The sequence below is a fragment of the Rattus norvegicus genome, chromosome 10 (genome assembly GCF_036323735.1).
Source record: "Rattus norvegicus strain BN/NHsdMcwi chromosome 10, GRCr8, whole genome shotgun sequence".
Classification (NCBI taxonomy): Eukaryota; Metazoa; Chordata; class Mammalia; order Rodentia; family Muridae; genus Rattus; species Rattus norvegicus.
In genome coordinates this window covers 83,956,616-83,982,874 of record NC_086028.1, presented here as the reverse complement: position 1 = coordinate 83,982,874, position 26,259 = coordinate 83,956,616, and the positions used below count along the sequence as shown (strand labels likewise).

Sequence of the window (26,259 nt, the reverse complement as noted above, 5' to 3'; positions counted from 1 at the left end):
TAAGCAAGGCAGAGAGATTGTGAAAGCTATGGAGAAAAACAGAGCAGCAGGTACAGGGAAACTGTCGATCATGGAACATTTTAATGGACTTAAAGGCATGGCAGTGAGCCCCACAGGTCACTGGGGACCAGTACATGCAAAGGTCCTGAGGTTCAACTTGGAAAAATATAAATATAGCCCCGTGTGACTGGAGCAGCGTGAGCAATGGGACGCGAAGCCAGAGGGGAGAAGGGAAATCAGATCTTATCAGACTTCGTAGGCTATGGTAAAGACCTTTGAGAGAAACTGAAAAGCTTTGAGCACGGACAGGTGGTGTCACCGGACTTCTCACTTGAAAGCCATCTTCGTATTTGTTCGTGAAAGTAGATTTGCTGAAGTCAAGGCTGGACAGATCTGGGGGAATCCAGTGAGGCATTGGTGGCAAGAATTCAAGCCAAAGAAAACCGTCTTGGCATTGACGGAGGTGATGGTGTTCCGATTCGTAAACTCGTTTCAAAGGCAGAGGCTGGGCAGAGCCAGCAAGGTTTCCTAACCGTATTGGGATGGCATTATCAGAGTGTGGCACAGGCTGGGGAGTGGTTAGCAAAGAGTCCGTTAAAAAGTGCAAGGGGGGGGGGGGTTGGGGATTTAGCTCAGCGGTAGAGCGCTTGCCTAGCGAGCGCAAGGCCCTGGGTTCGGTCCCCAGCTCCGAAAAAAAAGAAAAAAGAAAAAAAAAAAGTGCAAGGGTTTCCTTTACCCAGGGCCCGAAGGTGATGTCTTTGTCTGTGTGTGTGACTCACTGTGATGTCTGTGCTTGGCTTTGACGGGTTTCCTATTTCCTCCAGGGATTTGAACCGTATGCCTCCTGACCACAGGTCGAAACGTTCTGCTTCTCCTCCATGTCCAGCGTGGCTTTATTTCCTTCTCTTCTGCTCGCCTCAGCCTAAAGCTTTTCTCGCTTGGCATCTCTGGCAGTCAGCCTTCCTCCTATCCATGCGGCCTTCAGCCTGATCCTGCAGCACGGGCTGGGGACTTGGCTGTTTGGTTATGAGAACCGAGTGCTTGTTTAGACCGGGAAGCAGTCCGCATGCGCACTGGTGTCAGACAGCTCTGACTGGAACACTCTGAGTGGCCTGAGTGGATGGTTACAGAGTGTGACAGAGCGAAATGTGGGAGTTATGAGCAGCAGAGTGGAAATCCTGAGCGCTCGCCCTGTGGAGTGGAAGGAAATTGTGCTTTAGTTAAAACCTGCTTCCTGGTTTAGGCGCTGGGCAGCGGAAGCTCTTGGGTCTGTGCTTGCCTCTACCTCCATTCCGACAGCTTCTCGATGGCATCTCGGGTTTTATCAAGGACTCTTATGTCCATCTTGTTTCTGGGGAGTGCTGCTTGCTCCTTTAATAAAAACAACTAAAGCCCACCCTTCGCCGTCTTCGGTCTTTTGCTTAGTAGTGAGTTTGATGATTGTCCACAGAAGAAACAGCTAATCCTGTGTTCTCGATTTAGAGGTGGGAAAACAAAGGCTTGTCAAAATCCATTGACTAACTTAAAAACCACTAGAACTTTAGTTTGCTTATTTAGTTTATGTGTGTGTGTGTGTGTCTGTCTGTGCACTCAATGTATGTGTACATGTGTGTGCATGCATATGTCTAGCCATGTTGTTTTGTTTTTGTAGTACAATTTAAGGTGCAGTTCATACCTACTCGTAGATGAAGAAGAGTCCATGTATGAATTTACCATATTCTGCTTTTCTATTCACCGATTAATAGATATTGGATTTATTTTCCACTTTGGGGAATAATAAGCTATATTTTTAGTGATCTTATATTATCTGGATAGCAAAAGAAATAAAGCAATACATACATACACATACTAGTGTGTGTGTGTGCATGTGAGTGTTGTGTGTATGTATATATATGTGTGTATGTATATATGTGTGAGTATGTGTATATGTGTTGTATAAATGTGTGTGTGGTTTTGTGTGTGTTTGTGTATGATTGTGTATGTGTATGTGGTTTTGTGTGTGTGTGTGTGGTTTGTGTGTGTGTGTGGTTTAGTGTCGGGGGGGTTGGTGTGTGTGTGTGTGTGTGTGTGTGTGTCCTGACTCTCCTGGAGACAGGAGGAGGACCAGAAAGTTCTCTTTCATATACATTACATTTGAAGCAATTACTTGTAAAGTAACTTTTATTTTGAATCCTCATATCATTTTAGTAATTTGTAGTTTTAAAAGTTACCAAAACAAGTATTTAGACCGTTCAGAAGTGCTGGGCGGTTTGGGAGGTGCTGGGCTGCAGACTAAGCCAATTTGCGTTCGTAGGGTGTTTGATGGATGTGTGCAGCAGAGTTTAAGTCTCAGCAAAAAGTAAAGGGTTAACCAAATCAGCAAGTTTTGATTTCATTTTTGTTGTCGTTGTTTTGGTTTTTGAGATATGGCCTCTCTACATAGCCCTGGCTGCTGGCCTTGTAACCCTGGCTGGCCTTGAACCTGCAGAGATCCACCTGCCTTTGCTTTCTGGGTGCTGGGATTAACAGAGGTGTGCACCACTGCACCCGGCTTTAATTTTTTTCTTTTTTAGGTTACATAATTGGTAAAGTCACAGCTTAATCAAGTGTAAATACCACATGCCGGAACTATATAACTGAGTCTTAAGTCTTAAATAGTGTCCATATTTTTTTTTCTGAGATCCAAATGTGAAGACTTTCTGATCCAACCCAAGCCAATCCTTTATGGACACCAATCCTTCTGTGGTTTCCCATTTCTATCTCCTGGTAACTAGGAGTCCGGTGTGAATGCCGTGTTCTAGCCCAGGTCTGACCAATGCAGAAAAGTTTTTCTACTTTCTACCTCCATCTCTCTCCATGCTGGGACCACATGCATGTGCCACCATACCCAGTTTGATGTGGCCCTGGCCAGAGAAGCCTCAGCTCTGTGCAGGCTACACGATCAAGCAGCTGTGCTTACTTATCCCCAGGGCAGCACATCCTAAAGCTTTATCCCTCTAAAATGTCCCTTCTAAAATGCTATCCCGAGGGTTGGGGATTTAGCTCAGTGGTAGAGCGCTTGCCTAGCAAGTGCAAGGCCCTGGGTTCGGTCCTCAGCACCGGGAAAAAAAAAATGCTATCCCGAGGCCTGGAGCATTCATGTAGCAAGCACATGCTTAAATCAAAGTGCAGAGTGTGGCAATGGCACTCAGGGGTACCCAGATGCTGAGGCAGGATGATTGGAGGGTAGGATAGCAAGACCCTGTCTCGAAGGAAAGAAAATTTAAGTAAGTTAAGGTGCAGCGGAGTTCAAGAGACAAGCTGGGGACAGAGCCACCAAACCTGTAAAGCAGACCTTCCCAAAGGGGACAGATGAATGGCATCAGAGGAAAGAGCAGCCTCTGAAAGAGTACCAGTGTGAAGTGACAGGACTTCCAGATGTTCATTCTTTATTCAGACACGGCTGGTTCAACGCGGTACGCGCCACAACCTGGGTCAGCACTGTTTGCAAGGAGACTAAGCTAAGGGAGACTCGTGAGTTACTGCAAGTTCAGCCCAAGTCTGTACAGATGCCATGGGTAAAATCATCGCAGTATTCGGGTCCTGCTGCCTAATGGAGTCCAGGTGACCCTGGACCTCCTCTCCATGTCACCTTGGTCTTCCTGATGTCCATGTGGCCTCATTTCACACAAATGATACTTGAAGCCAGTTTTCTTGTGTGTGAATAATCATGAGTTCTGGCAATAATAAGCCTTTTTGTTTGCAGTACCCGATCTCAAACCAGGGCCTTGTATATTCTAGACAAGCAGTCTACCATTGATAAGAACATCTATAAAGGAATCGACTAAAACGTGGTGTGACAGCACACACCTTTGACCCAGCACTCTGGAAGCAAAGTCAGGAGGAGTTCTGTGAGTTCAAAGCCAGCTTGATCTACAGTGTAGAGTGTACAGAGCCACACAGAGAGACCTTGTCAAAAAGAAAAACCCTAAGGTGACCAATTAATTACGCTTATTTTGTGAGTCTAGGAGTTAACATTTCTCTTCTTTCTGGCTGCCTCAGTTGAGCTAATGCAAGCACAGGGATCTCAGGATGAAGTTACATTTTTTTGACAATGTAACACACTTTTTCTTCTAAGAGTTAAAAAAAAAAAATCAAGTCTGTTTCCTTAGCAGTCTTCAGGTTACTTGCTCCACAGGGCAACAGTTTCATGTAACTTTTTTTGTTTGAACCTGCCTTGTCTTTGATAGCGATCTGTTGTTAGACAACCTCGTTGCACAATGACTCCACTTGTTCCCGTCTCTGTATTAGCTGCTGACCACACGGTAGAAGAGACAGGAAGCAGTGGCTGGCTTAAGCTCCATTTAACACTTCAAGCCCTAAGGAAGGATTTTGCAAAAAAAAAAACAAAAAAAAAAACAAAAACAAAAACAAACAAAAAAAAAAAAGCAAAACACCATCATATCGTCAAAGCTCCAAGTACTTTGAGATATTTAAAAAATGCATTACAGAAGTAATTAATAGCTAAGGCTCACGCAGGGATTAAAGGCAGTGGATTACTTCTGCGATTGTGATTTTCAATGATGTTTTATTATTTTTCCAATATGTCTTTACAATCTGCTGCTAATAAAGGTTGACATTACCTACTATGTAGTAGACGAGTGATGTAAAAGGAACTTGTTCCAGAATCCCCTTTGCCCATTGAGGATCCAAATGTGCCAATGTCTACCGTCCCGGATTCCCCACCCCCACCCTGACAACATTAAACTGCCAGATACCACCTAGGAACGGATTTCCTATGTCATCACTCAAACTCATATCTTCTTCCTTTGCTATCTTGCCAAACTGGTTTTCCTTCATTTACATTTCTGAGACTCCAGTGTGGCAAAATAACAGGTCTAGACTGCATGAATAGACAGATAGTTGAGTTGTAGAGATGGAGGGGAAACCAGGAGTCAGAAGGCGTTCTCTTTTGTCTTTCCAGTGTACTTCCTAAACAATTCCTGAGCCCAGCCGACAGACATCTGACTTGATGTTTAGAAGGCGCCCATTCCGTGTGCTTTTATTCATCAGCTGTCTGACAGCTCAGAAGTAGAAAGGCAGGGGAGTTTGCCCTATGTTGTTACTGGTGGCCTTCGCTCACTTGGCAATTAGAAAACAGTTAAGTCTGTGGAGACAATCTCAGCCCCATGGGGGGGTTCCCCATGATTGGCAGAGCTGGGATCTGAGAGTCACTGAAGGACAGATGTGGGGAAGGTGCAGAGAGGAATCTGCCTCTTGGTTTCTTGCAGGAGGTACCTTCCCTCTCGGCAAAGCTGTGAGATGGGAAAATAAAATAGGAAGACATTGGGAAGCCTCATGCCTCGGCTTATCTGTCCACCCATGAACACTCCTGAGTGTTACTTTTCTAAAATGTCAGGTATTTGGTCACTGATTGCCATGTTGAGAGTTATCTGGAAATGACTGTGAAGACCGGCTTGGTGGGTAACCAGGAATAAGAAAGGTGATGTTATCTCAGAAGGTTGCCACTTAGTGACATGCCCTAATTACAGTTATTTAGGTCAACGTGTCCACGCATCAGCATCCTCTCGAACGCAGAGGATGTTGATGGCGTGTGCCCACAAACCTGCTGATGCTGATGGTGACTTTGGTAAAACATAAGCAGCCGCTCCTAAAAGATAAGTGGGAAACCAAGGCACTGCACTTGGGGTAGGTCCTAGGTCATGATTTGCCCACAAAGGGAGCGACCGCAAAGGACAGAACACAGTGGTAAAATGGGGTCAAAAGTAAAAATTCCCTAAGTATTTCCAACGTCATTTCGATCTAAATCATTTCAGTCAGAGATACAAGCGTGGAGGCTCTAATCCTCTCAGAATGACACCCCCAGAGTACAGACATGGTTCCTTCTCCACTGCTTCTAAGAGAAAGGAAGAGCAAAGAAACTAACCCATGTATTGGGAATTGATTTCCAGTTCCAGACTCTCCCTTTCATCTCTGCTCAAGGGGCTTTGGGTAGTGCCACATCTGGTGGTGGTTTGTATGAACGGAAATAATATGTGTGATCGTTTCCTGTTTGGTCATTTTAACCTGTCTCCGGACTGAACAGAATTTGACCCACTTCCCTCAGTAGCAGGGTTCTGTCCAAAGACCTGGCTGAGTCTGGAAGCTGCCCTCACCCCTGGTCCTGAGCATAGTGTGTTCATTTGCATAAGTTATGTTGGCAGCTGGAGCAGAACTCAGGATATGTTTCTTCAGAGCCAAGAGTTATTTTTGACAAGAGCCAAAGTCAAGTAATGCTGGACTTTTGTTGTTGGTTTTGTTTTCTTTGTGTGTGTGTGTGTGTGTATGTGTGTGTGTGTGTGTGTGTGTGTGTGTGTTGTGTTGTTGTGTTTTACTTTTGGAGGCAAATTTTCTTTTATTACTGACTTTAAAAACCACACAAAGTTTTATATTGTATGACACCTGAAGTAGAGTTCTTTTGAAGACAGTACTAAAGCAGAAAATAATTCTTGGAATGATCTTTTTCTAGTCTGGCATTGATTCCCTCTGGCCCAGGCTGACTGACCCGTCCTGCAGATCTTTCTCTGCCATTCATTTTCTGCAGTGGTAGCCATGGTCATGTGTCTGACAGACCAGGAAATGTGGGACAATTCTCTGTGCTGGAATCTCTTTGCACAGCAAAGACTCGTCTGTTACAGGGCAAGTGCTGACTGTTCCCAAACCCGTCCTAGGACTACCTCATTCTGTGAGCTATGCTTTGCTCTTTAAAACCAGTTCCTTAAACTAATTACATTTTCTTCTCCCTTAGACACTTTAGAAAGGTATGGATGTTTATTTTAGACCTTCTGACGTGCTCAGATAAAACCCAGACGTGTTCATAGCATTACAATCTTTGCCAGAGCAGGGATGCATACACCGTGGCCCTCCGGGCAAGTGCAGCCAGCAGTCTGTCTGTGCACAGGGTTTTTACTATTTATTTATTGTGTATGTATATGTATGTTGGTATATGAATGTGTCCACGTTTGCCTGTGTAAGGTGTGCCTAGAGGCCAGAAGTTGACTTTGAATGTCTTTCTCAGTGACTGCCCACCTTATTTCTTGAGACAGGGTCTCTCATGGGCTTGCACTGGCTTTTTTAGGTGGGTACTGGGGATCCAAATTTAGGTTCTTATGTTTCTCTACAAGCACGTTACCTGCTGAGCCATCTCCCCAGCCCAATGTCTCATTTTTAAAGAGCTGTAGAGTAGGAAACAGAAATATAAAAAGAGACTATACAGCCCACAAATTTAAAAAAAATATTTACAACCAACACAAGCATAGAAGTGTGCGTGTGTAATCCCAGGATTTGAGAGGTGGAAGCCAGAGGATCACACATTTGGGGCCAACCTTGGGGCTGTGTCACAGAAAGATCCTGTCTCAAAAATAATAATAACAAATAATCATACATAGTACTTTTACTCCTTTTCTTTTAACTGAAATAATTTACTGATCCTTGAGTCAGGCCAGCATTATAAAGTCTTAGGCCTTATATTTATGGCAGCTAATGTGTCTTCCCCCTCGAGCTGTGCTATCTCATTGGGTACTGCTGGCTGAACCAAAGTAAATTATATTTGTCCAGTGTATCAGCACTCTTTTTATATGCCTCTAGTGGACTGAAATTCTAGCTCCTCTCCCTCCCCCAGAGTTTCACGTGGTAGTCTAGGATGGCCTACAATTTAACTGCATAGCCCAGGCTAATCTCAAATTCATGGCATTCCCCTTGCCTCAGTCTCCCAGGTATTGGGGTCACAGGTGTGAGCCACTGTGTCCTGTTGCCTTTTAAAGTCACCCAGTGAGCTTTGGAAATGCTGTTGTCCCAGCCCCTCGGCAGAGTGAAAGAGACCCTTCCTAAAGACAGGTCTCATGTGTGTATGGGAAATCAGACAACACTACTTTGCAGTCGGGCCTGACAACTCTAGCCTGGACCACTCTGATGTCTAGCTATGGTTGATCATGAATCCACAGGCTCAGGCACTTCCTAGTCTCGGGTTTCATTAGAGATATAATGGAAACGGAGTGCACACATCGCTCTTTAATTTCAAGACGGCAGTGTGGCTCAGGGACACTTTAATGGAAACAGTTGTCAGACGTGAAGAACTTACAAAGCAAAGCACAGAACCCAGAGAAATGGAATGTGAAAGAGAAGAACAGAGAGAAACGTAGTAAAGAAAGAAAATGACTCAGTATTTCAATACCCAAATCACTGAGTAGATTTCTTGCTATCTGGGTGAGTATATCTATTTTCAAAAGTGCTATTAGCATAAACAGAGCACTAAATCTGGGGCACCGTGCCCTCTTTTTTTTTTTTTTCAAAGTTGTTAAGAAGAATTATATCAGTGTGCAGGTGTCACACGCAGTTACTCAGAATCAGAAAGAAGGCTGATGGGGGTTAGGAGACCTCCATCTATCTATCTTTTTTTGCAACCAACCACGTCCAAGCTGTTTCTTCAACACTTCCTCTTGCTAATGAAGGTACTAGCTGGGGATGGGCTGGGCTTTCCCATCTCAGCCTAAGACTGCAAGATTTGAATGCGCCCCTGAACCGGCCTCGCTGACCACAGCAGGTACCCGGGGCAGAAATCTGAGCAGGAAGGACAGGTAATGGCAACACCCGGACTTCAGACCGGACGCTTCTTCCTGCCTGTTTCCCATCCTCCCATTTACCAGTGCCCTCTTCTCCTTCTTCTTCCAAACCAGCAAGTGTGGAGGCGAGACACATCAAAGCCGAGATGGGAAGTGAAAGAGCTCTCGTTCTGGACAGATTGGCAAGCAATGTGGCTAAACGAAAAAGCTCGATGCCTCAGAAATTCATTGGTAAGATCACACGGCCCTTTTCTTGCTTCTGACAGCAGATACCTTGGGTGAGATAACACAGAGATGTTTACTGCTTGTGCTTGCCTCATTCGTTCCGTTAAAACCAGGCTTCTTATTCTGCGTGGCTGGTTCATTTTGATGGCTGTAGTATATAGATTTTTTTTAAAAAAAAATATTATCTCAGAAGCCCTAGCTATAGAACAGGGGAGCATTTGGTATTGTTTCTTAAATGGAGTTGGTGTTAAAAATGCTGTTCCTTCCACTTCCCCCTGAATGACATCTGTTGCATGGATTTATGCAATGTACACCAGTAAAATGTCCAAGATAGTATCTTGGTAAAATTTTGCAATGATATGTTACAAGTTGGTTCTGTTAGCATACTCCAACCTTTTTTTTTTCTTTTTTAATGTTCTAAGGCATATCGCCACATTTTCTTGAATTTGTTGGAGGGCTAGCTTTAGCAGAACGTCCATGGAGAAACCGTGGATTTAAATAACTCAGCCTGACTTGATCGCTGTCTTGCTGAAGTTAGCTTTTATGTCGTTGGTTTTCGCATTGTCAGAACCACCAACGGAGTGGGATGACAGACAGTGACGTTCAGACAAGTGGTGTGGGACTTACAAATGGCAGGGCTATTTTATTTTCCCAGATGTTTGCATGCTTTGTGACCACAGTGTTTAAAATAGATTTGTAGCTGGGAATTAGGCAGCAGACTTCAAATGTGCCAGTTTTATGATAAGTTGAAAAGTTGGTGGTGTTGCACAAAGATAGTTATCACGTAAAGAAAAGCCATCCTCAACACTGATATTTTGAGATTTGTCAACACCCTTTTGTAAAGCTGCTTGATGCTTCTAACTTGAGTCTTCTTGTGTTTATTGATTCCAGTGGCTTTTATACATACCAAGTGCCTTTCTACTTTTGTTTTATTTTGCATTTTTAAGACAGGGCTTCTCTGTGTAGCCCTAACTCAGAGATCTGCCTGCCTCTGCTCCCCTCTCCACGTTGCTGGGATTACAGTCGAGTACCAGCACCTCCTTGGTCGCCTGTTTACTTTTAACTCTAAGATTATTCGGGCCTAAGTAGACATTCAATTGAGTTATATGCATTGTTGATCTTGAAATCACAGAAGTTGGTGTTTCTGCTTATTTATTTTATTGATATTAGCTGGATGTATTCTGCGTGCTTTTTGTCACTTCAATAATAAATTGTAGCACACATCTTTAATCCCAGCACCCACAAGGCAGAGAGCAGTAGATGTCAGTGAGTTTGAAACCACCCTGGTCTACATAGTGAGTTCCAGGCCAGCCAGGGCTATAGAGAGAAACTCCCAAGGGGTATGGTGGAATGTTCCTACATTCCCAACACTTGGGAGGTACAGGCCAGAACATCAGGAGTTCAAAGCTATCCTCACTACATAGTAAGTTTGGGGCAGGCTGGGCTATATGAGAAACCTTGCCTTTAAGAAAAAAAAAAACTAATCAGTCAGTCAGTCAGTGAACCATCAACTAATCCTGGCAGGCTGAAATTGGTCTGCTTTAGTTTATGGAGATTTTTGTCTCCCAATCACTTCACCTTCTTGTGAGGAGATGTGTCAGGGGGCGTGTGATGACTTCCACAGAAAGGTTAGGCACCTGGGACCAATCAGGATGCCAAAGCATTACCTGGGTAGCTCCTGACCTTACTCATGTGAATCGACGGGGTTGTCAGCTTCTAAGAGTGGCTCTTCACTGGAGGAATACCTTGGCTGTAGAAATGGCTGGCGATGATCGGGAGGGGCACAGGATGAGAGGGCAGGGAGCACAAGAGTCTCCGTTTCAGCCCCGTTTTACTCGGTGCACTAAAATTCCAGAGAGGCTCCATCATCCTCACAGTTGGCTTAAGTCTGTGGCTAAGCAAAGCCCTACTTACTGTGGTAAAGGTTGCTAGGGTTGCCCTTGTTGTTGTCCTCAGGTCCCCTGTGTCTAGGTCCACTTGGCTCTCTCTGCTGCTGCCTCAGGGAGCCATGCTTTCTGACCACAGGATTTCAAACCTGCAAACACACACATCTGAGGACTCAGGTTTCAGACTGGAACCTCACTGCACCAGCGGACTTTGGAAGGTCTGATTCCTCTGTTTCTGAGCCATTCTGGATGCTAGGATCAGGAACTTGGAGGAGTTAGTGCTTTTTGCTTGTTAGTAAAACTTGTTCTTTGACAGTTTCATGTTCATTTGGTACCTAATGCATTCTGGTCACTCCCCTCTCTGGTCACTCTCCTCTCTGATCCCTCTTGTCCCCACCCTGTCGGCACACTACCACCACTACCACCACCCTTACAGACCCCTTTCCCATATTTACTAGTTTGATTTTGTGTAGTGTCCCAGAGAGTTCATCTAGGGTTATCTGTGTGACCCTGAACTTAACTCTAGAGCCCAGAGGGCTCACCAGTGCCAATTAACTGAACAGAGTCATCAGCTTCAAAGACCAATACATTTGGGCCTTTTTTTAAACATTTTTCTCCTTTTTTGGAATATGGTACCGTAGCACAACTTGGAGGACACTTCCCTGCATTTCTCAGCCGTTTAGACAATCTTTTCTGGGCCCCTGTTTACTCATTTGTGAACGAGAAAACTAAATCGGGATGAAATGACTGGGAAGGCCCCTCATCGAGAGTCTATGCTAAATGACTTCAAGATGTCAGGCAGAACCAGCTTGTGTTTTAGAGAACCTGGCCATGTGATTTGGCAACCTCTCCTCGAGCCCCTAAGGATAGAGTTTGGTCGTACACCGGTGCTGAGCTTTGACCTGGGTGGTTTTGTTTGCTGGTTTGGAGGGTGGCTCCTAGGGGCCGCATCGTTGGGATGTAAGTGCTCAGTGATGTGATGTAAGCACTCTAGTGAACGATGTCACCAGTCTTTAAAGCTTGTGTTGGTTGGGTTGGGTTTTGGTTTTGTTGTTGTTGTTTTGTTTTGTTTTTCCTTGAAGAAACCATTCTTTTTCCTTTTTCTTTTTTCGGAGCTGGGGACCGAACCCAGGGCCTTGCGCTTGCTAGGCAAGTGCTCTACCACTGAGCTAAATCCCCAACCCTGAAGAAAACATTCTTAAAGCTCACACTGCAGGTAAAATTATCACTGCACAAACCTACTTAGGGCAGCACCGTGTAACCTGCCCACTGCTCTCATGTTCATCCACCACACACAAAGTAACCTGGAGGCAGTGTGGGGCATCTCTAATGTCTGTAGCCCCAGCGCTTGAGAGGCGGAGGGAAAAGGTCATCTTCTCAGTGTCAAGCACAGCCCATGTGAGACGCTGCTTCAGAAAGCAAAAACACAAACGCTTCTTGGCCTTTGGCTAAGATCAAGTGTAGTATATGTTCTTATCAGTTTAATATCTGATACGTCCTCTATCCGAGGACAATATATTAAATGGATTTTTGGAACTAGGAGTTGGAATAGGAGCTTGCTCCGTCCACTCCACGCATCGACCTGGTATTGCAGCACCTCCAGGAACGGTGCAGGGAGGGAGAGGAGAGAGGGGGAGAGAGGGAGAGGGAGAGAGAAAGAGAGAGAGAGAGAGAGAGAGAGAGAGAGAGAGAGAGAGAGGTTTCCTGTTAGATGTATGGTACTCTCGTTTTGGTGCCTGCTCCTAAGCCTTTGTTTATGAGATTCTTTTTAGGGCACACAAGAGGCAGACAGATCTCTGATCTCTGTGAGTTCCAGGCCAACTGGTTCTGTACCAAGAATTCTGGGCCAGGTAGAGCTAGTTAGTGGGATCCTGTTGTGGGGTGGGCTGATGTACAAGCATGAAGACCAGAGTTTGTTATTCATCCCTCCTTCCAGAACCCCCATGAAATCTCCTGTGATACCATCAGGAGTCTCGGGAGCTTGCTAGTCATTCTTTCCAAATTGGAAACTCTGGGTTCAGTGAGAGACTGTGTCTCAAAAAATAAGAAGAAAAATTATTGGGGCTGGGGATTTAGCTCAGTGGTAGAACGCTTACGTAGGAAGCGCAAGGCCCTGGGTTCGGTCCCCAGCTCCGAAAAAAAGAACCAAAAAAAAAAAAAAAAAGAAGAAGAAAAATTATTAAGGAAGACACCCTTAAGTTGGACATCTAGCCTCCGCTTACACATGTGCACGCACACACAGACACACACACACAGACACACACAGGAACACACAGAAACACAAAGATATACACACACACAGAAACACACAGATATACACACACACAGAAACACACACAGACACACAGAGAAACACATAGACACACACACAGAAACACATACACAGACACTGACACAGATACACAGAGAAACACACAAACAGACACAGACACACACACACACAGTCACACATACAGACACAGTCACAGACACACACACATACAGAAACACACACACACAGAGAGACACACAGACAAACAGACATACACACAGTCATAGACACACACACAGAGACACACACAGAAATACACAGACCCACACACAAACACAGACACAGACACAGACACACAGAGAAACACACAGACACACACACAGACACAGACAAACACACACAGACACAGTCACAGAAACACACAGGCACAGACATACAGACACATACAGACACACACACAGTCACAGACACACACACAGACACACACAGACACACACACACACGAGACACACAGATAGACACACACAGACACACTCACAGAAACACACACAGACACACACACAGGCATACACACAGACACAGACAGACACACAGACACAGTCACAGAAACACAGACACAGACAGACATGCAGACACATACAGACACACACACAGTAACAGACAGACACACACAAGATGAGGTATGTGTATATATACATACAAAAAGAAAAGGAAGGAAGAAAGGAAGGAAGGAGAGAGGAAGGAAGGAAGGAGAGAAAATCCACTGCACAGGGGAAGACCTTGTGTCATCTAGCTGACCCACCCTGTGTGCCTGAAAGCAGTGAGGTCAGGAGAAGGAAAGCAGAGCACCTCCTGTGGGATGTGGGATGTGGGATGCAGCCATGTAAGCCCAGACCAGTGCTCCCCTCCCTCTCCTTTCCCTCCTCCCTTTCCAAGACACCATTTTCTGAAGAGCTTCGCTGCCAGGGAAATGGCACTGAGTGGGCCATGAAGAATGAGTCATTCCCTTTCATCCTTGCAAAGAGTGCACCGTTCTCACACCAGCCCCTGAGCGCTAACCTCTTGAACTATGAGGGCAAAGGTCAAACAGAATTTGGGACCCCTTCCCCTGCACCCCTGCAGGGGCGGTGGCTCTCATCTATGTCAAGATGATCTCTCTCCAAAAGACAAGATGGACTTGCTTGTAGCATCCTGACCTGAAGCTTGTCCTGTTATACAGTGTTTGGCCTTCGTTTAGATCAGGCTAGCCTCAAATAGTCGGACCAGAACAGAGAGCAGCTTTCTCTCCACAAGAAGAGGAAACACAACTTGTTGCTGAATTTTTCTTTTTCCTGGTTTTCTCCCCCACCCCACCCTGCAAACAGAACTCACCACATCTCCTTTTGAAAAGATTTTATGTGTTACTTTATTAATGACAGCTCTTGTGTTGAAAAGAACATGAAGGGGGAAAAAGACCTTTGTCACTGTCAGTAAACATGGCAGTGAGGTTTTGGCACTTCTGCAGGCGCCATCAGCTCTCCTGGTGGTGCATGTGCAGGATGAGGACCTACTTTGGTTAACAGAGCAGCAGGGGGCAGTTATCACCTGTCAAGGAGCCCCTTCCTAGAGTCTCTGTGTCCCTGGTTCCATGGACATTAAGATGTTCTTAATTAAGGCACACTCTAAGGATGCCAGGAACCTTCGGAGAAGTCGTTAGACTCAGGAAGGAAAGAAAACCAGAGCAGTGGGGAGACACAGCTAGATAAAACGGGGCCAGACCCGGGTCAGGTAAGGCCAGGCGTGGCCCTCCTTTTGCGGGAGGTCATGGAGCATGTGCTGAGAGGCTTTGGGCCACCAGAAGTCTGGTCCCTGAGAGCTGGTGTCAGGGAAACCCTGAAGGCTGCTATTTTGTGTCCAGAATGAAGAACTCTCTTGGCTGCCTGGAATTCCTTATATCCAAGCAGTGTGTCACAAATGTCAAAGACCTGGGCAGCAGCCCTGTGTGGTGTCCAGCTCAGGTCTCCTCCTGGTCAGTGTTTATACTTTCTCCCCTTTCTGCTGCAGCCTGACTCCCCATGTCCTGAAGGGAGTGTTAGTAACTCCAGTCTTCCTTAAGTTGAAATCAGAATCACTATAACCACTGAGCACCCCATTTTTCTTGCTTATCTGCCCTTCGTACCTCCCTGTTTCCCTTCCTTCCTCCCCATCCCTCTTTCCCTTCCTCCCTTCCTCCCTCCCTCCCTTCCTCCTTCCTTCCTTCCTCCTTCCTTCCCTCTCTTCCTCCTTCCTTATCTCCCTTTCTTTCTCCCTCCCTCCCTCCCTCCCTCTCTCCCTCCCTCTCCCTTCCATGTGCTTGCAGTGAGGTGGTGAGTGGAAACAGCCATGATACATAGTAGGAAGTAGCAAGAAACATCATCAAGTGACCTGAGAAACTCCAAGACCTCTGCCCAGCCTCCATGTGCTCTTCCTTCACACTTTTCTGGACCCCTTTCTACTTCCGGGTATTCCTTCCCAAGTTCCGGGTCTGGATGCCCTCCCCCTCCCCAGCCCACCCCCACCCCACCCCCGTCACAGTCTTCTACCCTTTGCTGTGGCTGCCCACCTCCTCCACCTCCGAGTCCAAGCACAAGTGGAAGAAGAGATCCGAGCGCCCATACTTTCCTAGCCCGTCTTTGAAGTGCCCCACGGTTTCCTCCCCCACTCTCTTGTCTGTGCTACACTTAGTTCCTCCACAAAGCCAGTGAGGATGCTGCCTCAGAGTGAAGTAGGTGCTGCATCTTGTCCTCGGGTTGCCCTGGTGTCCGTATTTTCCAGAGCATAAGTAATAACAGTAACAGGCCATCACTTTCCGAGTACTCACGTGTGCCAGGCGCTCTGTTAAGCACCGGGCAGACAGCCCGCATCGTGGATGATGCTCAAACGCATAGTCTGATATATGCTGACAACTGTGAGAATTAAAAACCAAAGGGCCACGTTTGCCGCCACTAGACGCCCTCTGCCGAGCCTATGGGAACTATCCCAGCAGAATGTCTGAGGTCACTGTCTGTGGAAGGCTGAGCCACTGGGAGCGAGAAAGCTTCCAGCATGCGCTAAGATGTGACTCTCGAATTGGAACCCGGCTCTCCAGTCACCATGGACAACCTTGGGAAAAAATGAAGCAAATTGTTTGAGCTCTCAGTTCCTCTTCCGTCCAAGACAGTAATCCACTTGAAAGCTTTCGGCCTTGAGGGCTGATGAAGTGGCAGTGAGCTAAGTCTGTAGCACAGAGCTCAGTACCGTAGGGCCAGGGCCGCAGTAAAAGTTGCTTTTAGGGGTTGGGGATTTAGCTCAGTGGTAGAGCGCTTGCCTAGCAAGCGCAAGGCCCGGGGTTCGGTCCTCAGCTCCGGAAAAAAAAAAAAAAGGTGCTTTTATCGTTAACATCTTATATACAATCTATAGTGGACCTTAGACCCTGAAGACGGAGCTCTAAGTCTGCCTGCCCCGTCTGGGATGCTAGGTTTCCAACAACCATGTTCCCATGGCTTCAATACAGATGTGCAGTTACTCACTCCAGAAATACCAAAATATAGGTTAGCCACTTTGAAGAAGGTCTCTAAGGAGCGAGTGGCCCAACCAGGCAGCCAGGATCATTTGTGTCTTCATCATCAGAAGAAAATGTCTGTGAGCTGCCTTGGAAGCAGTTATACTCTTGTGGTTTTGCCTAACCTTTTGTATGAGTGTGTTACTCAAGAAACGTGCACTATTGGCTTTTCAATTACTGTAGCCTACCCCTTCGGGGTTTCATACTCATTGAGTCATCCGGTCTGCAGGTGACTGATAACCATCTGTAGCGATCCGGTTACGGTAACCGGGAGATGAGGGGATCTGATCAGAGTGAGCTGCGTGCACGTGAAGATCTCGGGCGCTCCCCTTACCACATTGAACAATGGTCTGCGTTAAACCACGCAACCCAGTCACCTGACTCCATTCTTCCAGGCGTTTGGTTTCCCTTCCTGCCTTGCCCCTCTCCCCCTGTGGCACCCCAGCTGAGTGGTGTGGAGGAAGGCAGAGGTACCCAGTGTGCCTACAGGACCCTGGAAACTTCCCAGAGCCTCTCCGCCATAAGAGACAGAGATTAGAGATCTCCGGGTATTTAGGGAGTTTAGCAGAGCCAGCCACGCTGGGAAATGACCTTGGAAAGATTAAGGAACCAGATTTCATCAGTCCTGTGCCATTTCCAGGGGAACAGGTGTGGGTGAACTCGGTGTCTCTTGTTCTTGGTGTCTTTGCTTCAGTCAGCCATCATGATCAAGGAGAGAGCCAGTCTCAGGGTTGGAAAGAAAACCCATTGGTTACTTTGGCAAGCGTGCACATTTTTCTGTGGCTTCCTCGTGAGCTGTCAAGTTAGGGCTTTTTCTTTTTCCTTCTCAGATATTAGTGTAGAAAGTAACATGTCCACAAGGTCATGGGGATGCAGGGTAAACACATCTCAGCTCTCCTAGCCGGCCTTTTCCGCCTCCCACCTTGTCTGGCACATTTTACCCATTGCTCTTCATTGGTCACAGCTTCCTTCCCTCAGAGGCAGGTAGCCACTCGCTGTGTGTTTGAATCCAGCCGCATTCTATGGCTGGTTATTTGGAATGCCTAGTATGTGACCCTACTGTGTGTGTTTCAAGGGTCCTCTGTTTGTGGTACTGGGATTGACCCTAGGGTCTCACACAAATGGACAAGCACTAAGACATGACTTTAATTTTGGAGACAAAGATTCACAAGGTCGCCCAGGGTGACCTTGAACCCTCTTTTGTAGCCCAGGCAGGTCTTCTATCTGATCCTCTTCCCTTGGCCTCAGGAGTAGCCGGGATTATAGGCCTACCTCTTCCTTCCTGTTTCGGTTTTTTTTTTCCCCCAAGATCTCTCTTTCTTTCCCACAATATGGGATACAACCTACTTGGAAGCACACGGGCCATTTGTGAACTTTGATCCCTATGAACAGAAAACCCAGGTCAGTGAGATGGCTCGACAGATGAGGGCAGTTGGTGCCAAGTTTGGTAACCTGAGTTCAAAACCAAGGTCCCACGTGGTGGAATGACAGAACTGAGCCCCATAAGTTGCCCTTTAACCTCAATAAGCGTTCTGTGACAAACCTGTGTCCCCTTAGGCAAAGCAAATAAATAAATGTAAGAACACAAGGGAGGGAGGGAGGAAGGAAGGAAGGAAGGGAGGGAGGGAGGGAGGGAGGGAGGGAGGGAGGGAGGGAGAAGGAGGGAGGGAGGGGGAGGAAGGAGAAGGGAAGAAAAGCAAAAATAAAAGAAGATGCCAGCATGTGCCAGGTGCTGTGTATGTGCTTGGCCCTGTCCTGAGCACCTGTGACCCCTCGAGGAGTTACTGTGTTCATTTCACACAGGGTCACACAACTAGTAACCAATAGAACCAGAATCAAACCAGCCCAAACTAGTCTATGTGGCTGAAGCCTGCCTCAACCAGCACTGCTTCTCCCCCAGTGGACCTTACAGGGCTCCATATGCCGGTGTCTTTCAGCCCTCATCTCTTCTCCTCCCTCAGACAGAGCAATGCTAGTCCCGCCAGTTCACCAGGACCCTTTTCAAGAGTTACATTTTTTCTGAGAATTCACTCCTTTCCCAGAGTACTTCTGAAGTTTTGGCTTCCCCTTAATGTTGAAATATACAGTTCATACCAAACGGCCTCGCTTTGCCTGTATAGCACCTTACAACCCTAACACACACACACACACACACACACACACACACACACACACACACACACACACACACATCAAATGGGCCATTTAGAATAAAGCCATAGATGAGCATGCCATGTCCATGCTAGAGCTTGTCTCCCGTTGTTTCTGCCCTGCAAGAGTAGAGACCACTCAAGAACAGAACTTGATTGCTCTGATCCCCGTGTTTTCTTACGGTGCCATAAGTAAATCAGTACAAAGTAAATGAGGATTAGGGGGCAGCCAGAGCAAGCCACGCACTGCGAGCTACTGAGGCCGATCAATACCCAATATTACAAGCTGAATAGTAGTTAGGACTGGCCCAGCACTTTCAGAGTACACACAGAGTGAGAGAGCGAGGCCCCAGGCCCCTCACAGCCCACCGCCCCAGCCAGTCATGGTCCGCTGTCTTTGCTTCTTGTGCCCACCCCCTCCTCCAGTGGCACGCCTCACAACATGGCGTCCCCTAATGGCATCTCTGCCCCTCTCTTTTATCCACTGGCTTAAATTTGACAAGTCAGATTTGTACAGCACCCCCAAACATGTGCCTGGTGTACCCCCTGAGACTCCTTGTGGCTGGGTATGCCCCTGCCCCGCGGCTGGGTGCCCCCTACGCCCCTGCCCCGCGGCTGAGTGCCGGTGAGCAGCAGCCACAGCTTAGCCTTCCCCTCTTCTAGAGGATTCTGGGAAACAACTTTACCCAGTCTGCTTCTTGCTGTTTCTTCCGTAACCTCCCCTCCCGCCTGTTTCAGGTGAGAAGCGCCACTGCTTTGACGCCAACTACAATCCGGGCTACATGTACGAAAAGGAGAACGAGATGATGCAGACCCGGATGATGGACCAAGCCATCAACAACGCCATCAGCTATCTCGGGGCTGAAGCCCTTCGCCCCTTAGTCCAGACTCCGCCTGCTCCCACCTCTGAGATGGTCCCAGTCATCAGCAGCGTGTACCCCATAGCACTTACTCGGGCCGATATGCCCAATGGGGCCCCACAGGAGCTGGAGAAGAAACGGATCCTCCTGCCAGAGAAGATCTTGCCTTCTGAACGAGGTCTGTCCCCCAATAACAGTGCCCAGGATTCCACAGACACCGACAGCAACCACGAGGATCGCCAGAATCACATCTACCAACAGGGCCACATGGTCCTCCCCCAGGCCCGCAACGGGATGCCACTTCTCAAGGAGGTACCTCGCTCTTTCGAACTCCTCAAGCCCCCTCCCATCTGCCTGAGGGACTCCATCAAAGTGATCAACAAAGAAGGGGAGGTGATGGATGTGTTCCGGTGTGACCACTGCCACGTCCTCTTCCTAGATTATGTGATGTTCACCATCCACATGGGGTGCCACGGTTTCCGTGACCCCTTTGAGTGTAACATGTGTGGATATCGAAGCCACGATCGCTACGAATTCTCCTCTCACATCGCCAGGGGAGAACACAGAGCCATGTTGAAGTGAGCATCCGTCTCCAAGCGCACACCTAAGGGTCAGCATTGTTTTTAAAAGCTGATGACAACCTTACCCAGTAGACCGAACTCAAACCCACAGCCCTGCCCAGGTACATCAGCTCTCAGTCATGGCTGGCAGGAGCGGTCAGAGAGACACTGCCCTCATCCAGAAACTGTCTGCAGAGCTGTCATGTCACTTTGGGAAACCTCCCTCTCCCGTCAGTTGAATTCGATGGGATTTAAAAGCCAAAGAAGAATCTGGTTCATTATCTTTTGTAGCAATCCACTGGAGCTCCTGGCCAATTGGCTGCAGGAATCATTCGCTGGAATTCTCAGCCATATGTGGAAAAGCCTTTTGATCCTATGCCCAGATCCACACGCACAGCAGAACAACTGACCAGCTACCCTTGCCCTTGGGCACCAACACAAGGCAGAAGGGTTAGCAAGGCAGAAGGGTTAGTGTGTTGTCATCCCTCCCTTCACGTCCAAACAGTAAAGAAGAGGTGTTTATAACAGTAAGGACCCGCTGTCAGTAATGGAAGACCCTATTTGTGGCGCTTCAATCCACTTCCTATCACGCAAGCAAAACAAAACTGAAGCCATCTGAGGACCCTTCTGCTTTACCTGATGTCGCAAGGGACAACCTCAGACAATTTGGCCTGAGCCAGAACTCTGATCCTCCTGCCTCTGTCTGGAGGAAAATTCTGAACCGGAAGAGCCAATGATTTTAAACATCGGGTATCATGGAAACCGCAGTCATCCACTGAGGGGTGGTAATTTGTCCCCATTGATTGAGATTGGTAGAGCAAGTGGGGGACACAGCTTAGGGGTACAGTGCCTGCCAAGTCTGCCAAGTTCCATCCCCCACACCAGAGGACAAAGAGGAAAGAAAAGAAATGGAGGAAAGAAAGATTGGCTGAGCAGAGTGTGTAAGGACATAGTTGGTTGGCAGTTCTTGTCACCTTTGTAGAGTACTGGCTGAAAACCCAAGAACATTCGAAAGTGATTTTAGGCAAAAGGAATCAAATGTGCTGCTTAATCCACCCCACCCCCACCCCACATCGGTGAGACCAGGGACAGAACCGCAGATGTTCTCTCAGAACACTGTGACATCATGTTCTCCTGGGTTAGACATGTGTGGCTTTTATTTCATTATTCTATTTTTAAAACAGGGTCTTCGGCTGCCCAGGCTAGCCTCAAGCTCACTACTAGCTGAGGCTGGCCAGCACTCTGACCCTCCTGCCTCAGCCTTCCAAGCGCTGGGGTGAGAGAGCGGTCACTGTCGTGGTCTTGGGTTTCTGTTGTCCAGGAGCTACCGCATCTCACTGAGAGTCTTGGAAGACGGATGGTTTTCCGTAGATGGACCAGTCAGTCACCTTTGTCACACGGGCACCAAGACATCAAGATTCTTGTAAAAATGTCCCATGAAATGAGTGCTGGGGTAGAGGCCACAAAATATGTTTGCTGAGCTCATGTTCGCTACTAATTAGTTAACTCTAAAAACTAAATTTCCTCAACCGTAAAATAAGTGGTGGATCTAAACCCTCTTAATGGTCCCTTCAGACCTTGATACATGATTATTCAATAACCACGGGCTATGTTGGTTTGTTTTTTTTTTTTTTTTAACTTCTTGATGTGTGGGCATTAAGCAACCGAGTCTGCGCGTAAGAACGTGTTTCCTATTTCTTTGGTGTGAAAATGTAGTTGTGTTAAGTTTTTCCTTCAGCCACTGAGTCATGACCGTGAGGGAGATGGCGGGGAAGGACCGAGAACAGGAAGGTGTTTTGATTGTGCTGTTGCGCACACACCAACCGGCATCTACAGCTCCTTGCCAGGGTCCTTTTCTTCCTTGCCTTTTAAAAGAGCTTGTGTTAGGAAAAATAACTTCCGCTTACAGGGACAGCTTCATGGAGCCTACTTACAAATTAAGAGCTAGCTTTTATGAACATTTCTACCAGAGCCAAGAATTCCAAATTCCTGGTATAATAATTAGCATTTTCCTTCTAAAGGGCTTATGGATTCGGCTCTCACTCATCTACACGATGCCAGTAATTAAAACGTTCCACCTCAAACACACAAATGGCTTAGCCTGCTTTGTAGCATGGTGTCTGTCTCAGGGTAAAGGGGGTGGGCGTGTGAAACTCCATGGCAACAGTGCCGTGTGTCTGAGGCTTCAGCTAAGGGCCAGGTGTCTTCAGCGTATCTCTCTGCCTCCCAGCAGAATCGGATCTGAGCTGTACCACATTGTTCATGCCCCTGGTGAAAGAGGACCTGCCTGTTCTATGCTTGAGATATTTCACATCCTGTTGTCTTGGGGAGGGGGGTACAAAGAGAGGGCGTTGGAAAACAGAGACTAGAAAGGAGAGATACAGAAATGGACAGTTCCACCAGAGTGCTGTTGAAATCTGCTGCAGGGGTGTTGGCACATACACACACACACACACACACACACACACACACACAGGCACACACACACGCGCACACACACCCATACTCATTCTTTGTCATCTCAAGATGGTGAACTACCATTCTACCAGCCCAGAAACTGTGGGCTCGCTGGGTTGCACACATGTCCCAAGGCTCCTTTTCTGAGAGATGTGCACACAGAGCCTTGACCTTCATAGAAGCATCCAGAGCCTCGGTAGGAGCCCTCAACTCCAAGGGCCCGCTGGAACTTGAAGATCTTGAGCCTGGCAGTTGAGCCTAGCGGGGTGCTGTGGTTAGTGTCATGGTTACCACTGCCTGTACTACCTAAGGGCTGCCCCAATGGAGGTGAGGGCTGTGAAGTCCTGGGGTGGCTTCAGCTTCCTCACACAGACACCTCTGCCATGAACCCTGTGGATCTTGCCTTCCTTTCCCACCAGCTCTCTTATAAGCAGACTTCCACCACACACCACAGGGGTGGGGGCTGCGATTTGGGGACCAACCAAACCCACAAGAAGTTCCATTGCAGCCAAGGTGACAGAGTTGGGGTTAGGGTGGGAAAAAGTAGAAATGTCTTTCCCAGTGCTCCTTACCATGATCTGAAGTGCTGCACAGAGCCGAACAGAAGTGCCGCTCCTACTCACCATCACCACCAGAAGAGGGGAAAGGCCACTGATCTTCACAGGCTTCAAGCCATCCCCAAAGAAACAGTGTCCTGGCGACAACAAGCCAGCTGGCCTTCTCTCTCTGCTGCCATTCTCAGTCCTTCTGACTTTGCTCCTGAGTTCACCCATGACAGATTTTTCCACCTTTTATGTGCTTACCATTCTGGTCAATCTATCCATATTCACACACACACACACACACACACACACACACACACACACACACCACACATACACACACCACACACATACACATACACATACACACACCACCACTGAAGAAAATGGCCCAAGTGTATTTTGCAAAGAGAAATATTTTAACACATAAAATCTTAATTGAAATATATAACTAACAAATGCCGTATTGACATAAAAGTTTTGCAAGTAGGGTCTACATTACTATTCTCCTCAGCTGCCTTGCCCCCTTACCGAATGTGAAGGTTGTTACACTTTGAGGGGAAAGCCTTACTTCCAGGCTAGGGTGTGGCTCAGTACAAGAATGCTTCTTGCCTAGCACCAGCATGAGACAGGCCCTGGTTTCCAAGCCTGGCTGGAAGAAAAAGAGATATAGAAATGTAGATGATAGATAGATAGATAGATAGATAGATAGATAGATAGATAGATAGACAGACAGACAGATAGATAAGAGACAGACAGACACCAACAGACAAATCATATTTTTGAAACATACCCCAGGGCAAGCAGGAAGACTATGGGGACAAAGTTGGTCCATGGTCCTCCCTGTAAGATCAATGATCCTCCCTGTAAGGTCTATGGTCCTCCCTGTAATATCTATAGTCCTCCCTGTAAGATCCATAGTCCTCCCTGTAAGATCCATAGTCCTCCCTGTAAGATCTATGGTCCTCCCTGTAAGGCCCATGGTCCTCCCTGTAATGTCAATAGTCCTCCCTGTAAGATCTATGGTCTTCCCTTTAAGGCCCATGGTCCTCCCTTTTAGCTGCACTCCACTGAAAGGTATGCTGGTCTCTAGAAAGGCTTGGGAATCCCCGTGTCAGTTCAGACTTGTGGATGAGCTTGGGCATCTTTGAGGATGCAGAAACCTTGAATTAAGACTTCTACAGTCAAGAAGGAAAAAGAAAAGGGGGTGAATTTTTACCTAAAAGTCAGCACCCAGAGCTTCAGAGGAAGAGAATATATATTACCACATTTCAAAGGATAGCAATGCTATTTCGTGCAAAGGGTTGTTTAGGGTGCTACAAGAGACAGTGATTCTGGGCATCACCATTGGGGATCGACATTTGTTATCCAGAACCAAAAGCTGAATCTGGTCCACCCGAGGGTTTCTCTAAGAAGACAGGACTGGGCAGCCATGGGCATGGTCAGTAAGGATAGGGTTGGGGACCACAATTTCTAAGGACAAGGGACTTGCAAGAGCCTAGAGGGCAGGTGTGGGCTTTGACCCAGAGTGAGCTCAGAGCATAATGGAAGTCGTTGTCTCTTGCCTTACCTAAGCTGTGACCTCCATAATCCACCAAGCAGTCAACATGCGACATAGGTGTTTTTACTATGAAGAAGTTGGATGTACCATTCCCCTCAATATCTCAATGGCAGATCATCTGATCCATCGACACCATTGGGTGGTTATCCAAAACTGGAACATCCATGCTTTGATTTAAAAAGAAAGTCATAAAATGTCTACCTTCCAGAGTGCTGTGAGGTTTGCTGTAGTCTTGTCTGTAAAGTCGCTTTGGGGGAAGGGGTAATGTTACACTGTGTAATTACACATTTTCTACTGTAGATCCTGCATCTGGTTATGGGGACACGAAAAAGTTCAGGATTACACTAGTCCAGTGCCATTGCAGATGGAGCCCCCCCCTGCACTCCCTCTGCCGATGCCCAACTGGCAGTGTCTTAGCGTTGTGTCACAGAAAGCTAAAGAATATGCTGGCCCTTGGAGCCACTGTGTGTGAGTCACATTGACCCTTTCAGGGCCTTTCACAGGACAGTAGAGCTTTGCTCCCTCCATGTCTGGGAGACCACAGCCATTAACCCTCACAGTCTTCCCAGAAGGTCCCCACCCTCCAACACTCTAGGGAGTCCATTCTTGAGAGGCCAGAGAGTGGAAGCTCCACTGGACTCCCTATCTTTCTCAAACAGGCTCTGTTTCTTTGCCTCCCAAAAAGGACACCCGCGTTTTAATATGCGAGGGAAATGGAGCAGCCTTTAACAATGACTGGTGTGGTAGCCAGTGACTCATCGATATGAGGATCTTTCCAGGCTCACTGGCAAAGCCCTTCCTGGTTGACCTGCCTCTGTGGATTTACAGAAACCAAATTACTGTGGGTTGTGAAGAACTAGCAGGTCATTTTAAAAGCAGACACACCTTCACCCAGACTGTGGTTTTTATATGCTCAGCCGGTGAGCTTCTGGCTACTGGAAAAAAACATAGCTTATTTTTAATTTCTGGTTGTCAAAGTTACCACACGTGTGGTCTGTGGATGACCCTCATCTGCAGAGTTGATGAGAGAAGAACAAAAGGCAGCTTGGGACTCAGGGCACCCTTACCTAGAAGTTACCACAAGGCCTGCACTATCAGCCTTCCCCCCTGCCTGTGCTTCTCAGAAACATCCCCTGCAATGGTGTCTCTCTTTCCCTCCTCTGGAGATTTACCTGACTCCCACCACGGGGAGCCCTGTACAGTAAATTCCCACCCCATAACGTCTGTCCAAAGTTCGCTTTGAGCGAAGCCCTCGCTAACCTCGCCAGAATGTGAGGAGGACTGCATCTCCTGTATGAAGCAGCTTTGATGGTATTGTCAAGTTTTCTTTACTGTGTTTGATTTTTTTTTTACACTGATAAATACATAAATAAAACCCTGGTGTGTTTAAAATGAGTCCCGTCGCATGCCTGTCATCTGTCATGGTTCCTGTCAGAATGTCGAGGGATTTCACTCTGCCCTGAGGAATAGTTCCATAATTTTGTCTTGGCTTGATCTTAAAGTATCAGAATCACTGGAATTACCACAGAAGTCTCAGCCCCCAGCCACACCGCTGAGCCTGCGTACTGTGTACTACTGAGGCCCTAGCAGAGTTCTGCTGCATACAGCCCTTTAAAACTCACTAGGGAT

At 47.1% G+C, this 26,259-nt stretch overlaps 1 protein-coding gene and 1 non-coding gene across 3 annotated transcripts in view; both read left to right on the top strand.

The window, feature by feature from the left end:
* Positions 1 to 26,025, top strand: part of Ikzf3 (IKAROS family zinc finger 3) — a 93,012-nt gene extending 66,987 nt beyond the window's left edge. Inside the window, exons 1-3 of one of the 2 annotated variants that reach the window (XM_008768049.4) lie at positions 682 to 8,594; positions 8,694 to 8,810; positions 19,389 to 26,025. In XM_008768049.4, the coding sequence (XP_008766271.1) occupies positions 8,726 to 8,810; positions 19,389 to 20,092 (789 nt within the window). In that variant the 5' untranslated portion in view covers positions 682 to 8,594; positions 8,694 to 8,725 and the 3' untranslated portion in view covers positions 20,093 to 26,025. Of the gene's footprint in view, positions 1 to 681; positions 8,595 to 8,693; positions 8,811 to 19,388 lie in introns of those variants that run through there. The other variant, NM_001107047.1, reaches the window with a different exon arrangement.
* On the top strand, positions 12,120 to 12,309 carry LOC120095482 (U2 spliceosomal RNA). Its single transcript, XR_005490945.1, has one exon. It is a non-coding gene; the product is annotated as a U2 spliceosomal RNA (small nuclear RNA).
* Positions 26,026 to 26,259: the final 234 nt, after the last annotated feature.